The sequence below is a fragment of the Arachis duranensis genome, unplaced genomic scaffold, assembly GCF_000817695.3.
Source record: "Arachis duranensis cultivar V14167 unplaced genomic scaffold, aradu.V14167.gnm2.J7QH unplaced_Scaffold_165934, whole genome shotgun sequence".
Lineage (NCBI taxonomy): Eukaryota > Viridiplantae > Streptophyta > Magnoliopsida > Fabales > Fabaceae > Arachis > Arachis duranensis.
The window spans coordinates 1,869,355-1,875,358 of NW_026264258.1; the positions used below are offsets into that span (position 1 = coordinate 1,869,355).

The following is a 6,004-nucleotide window of genomic DNA, read 5'->3' on the forward strand; positions in this document are numbered from 1 at the left end:
CTAAGGGAAATGATCTCAGGGAAAGACAGCTACTCGATATCACCAATTCCTCAAGTGCATTGCAACTCTGAAGGAACTCATGAGTTGGGAGTTCGAGGCTCTCGCAATCTTCCAGATGAAGTGTGTTTAGTATTTTGGGCAGACCATTGTTGGGGAAGGAAGTTAGAGAAGGAATTCCAGTAATATATAATTATTGAAGAAAGTTGAAATGAAGAATGTGTTCAGTAAATAGATTGAATGGTGTCATGATGTTTCTGCCATCCACTTCACCTGAAATTTGTGATCCTAGTAGTGGACAATCCTCTACAACAAGTTGAATTAAGCAAGGAAGATTGTTGGGTAAATTTCCTTTCAGCTTTAGACAGCTACTCAGTGATAGGTATGATAGACGGGGAAATTCAGTAGTTAACCCATCTATCAAGTTCCATTCCTCCCACTCTGTCATCGAGTTAAAACTCAGAGTTTCCAAGGAGGGAAACGGTTGGAATGAAGGGGGATTGCTTCCATAAAATTCAGACCCAATAGTCATCACTGATTTCATGCTTGAAATGAAGAGTTCTTTTAGACATTTCAGTTGTCCAAGAGGTGGCAGTGAAGAACAATGACGACAATCTTCAATCCTCAAACTCAGTAGGCTGCCAAATGAGGAATCACCCAACCATCTTGGGAAACTAGTTCCACCATAGCATTTAATATTCAGTTTCTTCAAATTTGTTGAGGGCTGCAGATATTCAAGTACAACTTGTTGGGAGTCTTCCAAAATGGAATCACTCCATTCCAACAATAACTTTTCAATTTGCTTTTTCTCCTTCAAATTGGCTTGATAAGCATCAGATGGATCAATAACGTTTTCTAGTTTTGAGATGCAGAGTTTCCTTTGTAAATTGGGAAATTTTCTCATTTCTGTGAGCTTCAGTCCATTGTGTTGTTTGCTAACAACAAAACCAGTCAGGGCTTGTAGATTTTCTAGTTTGAGTATCTCTACTGGCAACTCCTGCAAGTTAGTGCCGTGGATATCAAGGCGGCGTAGGTTCACCAATTCTCCCATCTCATGGGGCAACTCAATGAGATCCTTACAATGACACAACAACAAGATCTGCAAATTGTAGAGTTTGCATATTGTAGAAGGTAACCTTTTTATTCCAGTGTAAGACAGATCCAGATACCGCAAATGCTTTAAACTTCCAATAGAATTCGGCAAATCAGTGATGCTATCGTAGTACGGCAATGATAACACCCGCAGCTGTTTCAATGCTAGCAAAAGGTCATGCAATACCTCATTTGTTAGGTTAGAGTAGTACAACCACACATCAAATGATAATGCTAGGAATGTGCGTAAGCCTTTCAATCCATCAGGAGAATCAAGATCACGAAAATTGTAAGATAAATGACGAATTTTGTTTACATTTTCAACGGCCTTTTGATCCTCGCACCTCTTAGACTATGGAGAAGAAACCATTGTTGCCAAATCGTTGATGAGGTCATGCATTCCATATATCATCCAACACAAGCAGAAATCTTTTGCCCGACAAGTACTTTTGCAATTCAGCTCGCAAAGTATCCAAGTTATCAAAAGTTGTTGGTGCAGATGTGATGGATTCAAGAATAGACTTTGCCAGCTTGACAACATCAAAATCTTTCGGGACAGATGTCCATGCTTTCACATCAAACTTTTCTCTAACTTGAGCATCATTATATAGGAGTTTAGCAATGGTGGTTTTCCCGAGCCCTCCCATGCCAACAATGGCAAGCACTCCTATTTTACTGCCACTATCAGCAACAGCATCTTCTGACAGCAAGTACTCTTTAAGATTCTGTTTTTCATCATTTCTCCCACAAATAACAGAATCATCAACAGCAGAATTTGTAGGTGTTGCACGCCAAACATTGCCAGAGACCACCTTTTTCCAATGGAAGGTTGTGTGCTCTCTCTGCAAAGTGCTCTTTCAAATAATTTCTGCATCTTGGAATTAATCTCTCGGTAAGGCCACTTAAAAGGAGAGGAGAGGACCTTCTGCATCTAAGTTGCACAAAAATATGATTATTAATAAATTTTGTTCACGGACATGAATTTGTTCAATTCCAAAAGACTAAAAGGTTTCTGTTATAAGATATGAGGGTAATTTTAGAGGAAGATATAAATAAAAATGTAATCCTTGACTAGTAATCTTTTTTTTATCAACACTTAATGATTAATTATGAGTTTATGACAAATAGGTTTATTATATAAAACCGAGCGATTATGTATAACTGTAATTAGGTACTTATATTTAGTTATCTGTTAGAATATAACTGTAATTTTTAATTTCTAAAATCGCTTATAAACCGTAACAAGCCAAATAACAATGACGATGAAGTATTTGCGCACCTTAGCAGTGACAGTTTGATGAAAGCGGGCTTCCACTTTGCGTCGGAGAGCCTCCGTGGCGATGTCGTCGATGAGGTCATCGGCGTCAAAGAGAGCTTGAGTGAGTTGATCCATCCATGCCTTCACAGCAGGGTTGCTGATCTGCTTCTCCTCAGCATCATTCAAAAAAGCATGAAGACTTAACAGCATCACATTCAGCTTCTTCAGCAGCGATTCATCGAGATTCTTGCTCCGATAGAACTCCGAAATCTCAATGGAGATCTTGCCAACTAAAGCTTCCACAGCAGCTGAGAGCAATGCTTCTCCCACTACAGTAGCCATTTCTCTTTCCTTAATTAGCTTAGATTCAACTCACTCACACTCACACTACAGTCACCAATCTCTTTGGACTTTGGTCTTCTTTGTTTCCTTTTGGTCTTTCTTTATTGTTAACTATGGTTATCACTAATCAGCTATTCCATAAAAGATAATTAAAACACTAACTACGGGTTTACAGACTATGGTTATCAGCTTTGTGTTTGTCTCACTTTGATCATTTGGTTTTAATTTTCAATTTTGTATTAGTTGCTGCACATTATATATGGTATTATTAGTGGCCATGTGCTCCTAATTCAAAGTGGTTTAAAGGTGCATCTGTCCATGTGTTCCTATATGTGTATATCCCATGTGCACACCATATCAGTGATTTTTATTTTTATGAAATACCAGATACATATTTCTATAAGCAGTGACTAATTGGCAATATACATATAAAATAATTGAGAGTTGAATAACTTAATAATCTAATAGAGATGGTTAGAAGTGTTTAAATTAAAACTGTTCATACAGCCTAATTCAAATAAAAAATCGATTGAAATTGTAAACATTAATTAAGATTAGATCTTACTTTTAAGTTTTAACACACCAATTGGATCATGTCCTTGAGACCTTGCCATATTACCTATATATGTGCTGCTTGTGGTACACACTTCGTTTTCTCCAACCGTGCAAATTTTTCATTCCTTATAATGTAATGTTAACATCTTGGTTCTCATTCAAATTTAGCAGTTTAGGTGCAAAATTTAATATCATGTTTGTTAGTCATTACTCATTATTATGTATTCTTGAAATGTTTTCATTCTATAGAGTATCAAGTTTGCCTCAAATTAATCTTGCTCTCTTATACCATGAAAGTTGAATACAACACATTATATATATGTTTTGTGATTTAATTATTCTCACAAAGACCTTATAAACTGCTGGTAGGATTCTCTGCTTAAATTTATTTTTGCTGCACAAAATTATGACTCAAGGATCAACAATATAATACTATATCATCGTCCCAACACCAAAGGGCAGTGCTTGGAGTTCGTGGTGGTTCTTCACTTTCAAAATATTTATTAAACACCATACATATTGTTGAGGTTTTTTTCTGTTGTTTGATAAATTATTTTGTATTATCCAGAGTTGGTATAGATAGATGCGGCAAGAAATTGGCCTTGCAAAAACGGTCGGATACGAAAAACAGAGATATTTGACCCCTTAACATCACAAACTAGTGGACTACTCTTTAGTTAAAGGAATTAATTATTGTTATCCAATCATATGTTTGTGTTTTTAAAATTACAAATGTAGTGAAAGGTTGAAGTAAATGATTTTGGGATTTTAGTTGAATGTGAAAATTTCAAAATACTGATGGATGGTGCAGACAAATTAAGTCAAAATAATAAGTTATATAGGAAAATTGAAATTAAAAGTTAAGAATATAGATGTTAATTTTGAAGATGGGGAAAAGAAAGTGTTACACATGTAGAGGAGTCTCTCCATGAGACAAACCAAAGTACCAAATTAAGCAATTCAACTTAACCTCATAGAGTGGCAATATCATTCCAACATGTTGGAATAGTTGGATTCTGAATTTTGGCCACTTGCAGCAGAAATCAGATGAAACTCAAACCATTCCAGTAGGAAAATTTCTTGAATAGCTTGACTCTGGCTCAGAATGAAGAAGTGGTGGAATGTTTCTTGAAGGAAAATTTAGCTGCTGGTAGGATTCTCATGCTTCTATTTAATTTTAAAGCAAAAAAGTTATGTCTGAAGCATCAACCATATATTATATTACCAATAATCTTTAATATATATGATTAGCAGCTTTGCTATGTATATTTATTTCTTGAACACCTAATCTTTTTTATACTCCTTATTGATATTTATTTCTTGAACACCTAATCTTTTTTATACTCCTTATTGATATCTATTTTCTTGTTCTTGGATTTTCATGTGGTCCTCTCCTTTAGCATAAACTCTTATTTATAACTATTGAATTAAGTTTGATGTCTATAAACACTCCACTTTTAGGTATTCAAAATATAATTTCTCTATAAACAAGTCCTTGATACTAAGAAGTATACAACAAAGAGAAAAAAATGCTGCCTACAACATTTTTGTTGACATATATGAAAAATTGTGTTTAACACCTTAATGGCTTAATGCAATATTTGAAAAGTGTACTTTTTTGTTCTTCTAAATATTAAGAATGTAAATAAATTTTATTGTCATTAAACTAGCAATTCAGCTCAGAGTGGCACTTCCTTTTCTATCCAACTTGGAAATTATAAGAGAATGATATAACAGAAACTTCATGTTAGAGTTGAACATGAAACCAATCTCATCCTCATCAAATTGAAATTTGTCTCTGGTTATCCAATAATACATATACGACTTAATTCTAAAATGTTTTCAACTGAGATATGAATACAAAATCAAATTTATACAAGACTTTACTAGCTGGTAATATGTATGATCTAGTAACAGGAACATAAACTAAGTAATAGATATACAAGGTGCCGGCTATGCTGAAAGTTAATTTTCTACATAAGTTATGTTTGAGATGTGCACAATCTTAGGCCACTCTTTTCGTTTCCACAGTTGAATCTTCTCATATCGGTTTCAGACTACTAAAAGTTGGAGGCTCACTTGTTTGCAGCACTTGCAAGTACCTTAAATTTTTAAATTCTTTGGTATTTCGAATGAAGTAAAAACTATATGCACAGAAACACACACTATCATGCTATTTATTCTCACAGAAAAGTTGAATTAAACACTTCTGTTGTTAATATGATAAAGACATGTTGAATGTGAAAATTCTTATACTTATGGTGTATACATATTAAGTCAAAATAGCTTTTAATTATTATGATGGGAAAAGAAAGCGTTACACAAGTATAGAAAAGTCTCTCCATGAAGACAAACCAAACTAACAATTCAGCTCAGTCTCGTTGGAATAATTGGATTATGAATGTTGGGCCACTTGCAAGTTGCAATATTTAAAATTGAAATTCGATCAAACTACTTTGCTCTAAAATGTTTGAACTAGTTTATGCATATAAAATCACATTTATACAAACTCAACAAAATAAAAATCTAGTAACAGGAATACAATTGAAAAAATAAAAATAAAAAAGAATACGGTAAATCACCAAAAATGTACCCTAACAATTTTATCTCTGACAAAAATATACTAGAATTTTGTTATTCACAAAAATACGCTCAAATAATTTAAAAAGAGACAAAAATGCCCAACATTAATTATGTATGATAAAAAATACTTTAAAGATTGAATTTTGATCGATCTTTTACAAGTATGATTAGAAAAAT

The 6,004-nt window shown here is 33.9% G+C and overlaps 1 protein-coding gene across 3 annotated transcripts; it reads right to left on the bottom strand.

Annotated features, from left to right (window-relative positions):
* Positions 1-23: 23 nt before the first annotated feature.
* Positions 24-2,851, bottom strand: LOC127739588 (putative disease resistance RPP13-like protein 1). Of its 3 annotated transcripts, none has more exons than XM_052256219.1 (2): positions 2,369-2,851; positions 24-2,014 (listed from the first exon to the last, which is right to left on the bottom strand). In XM_052256219.1, the coding sequence occupies exon 2, from the start codon at positions 1,046-1,048 to the stop codon at positions 191-193; it is 858 nt and encodes a 285-aa protein (XP_052112179.1). In that variant the 5' UTR covers positions 1,049-2,014; positions 2,369-2,851; the 3' UTR covers positions 24-190. The 3 variants fall into 3 exon arrangements, with proteins under 3 accessions (XP_052112179.1, XP_052112178.1, XP_020992702.1); XM_052256218.1 differs by having other exon boundaries at positions 24-2,020; XM_021137043.2 differs by having other exon boundaries at positions 1,045-2,020.
* Between the last annotated feature and the right edge of the window lie 3,153 nt (positions 2,852-6,004).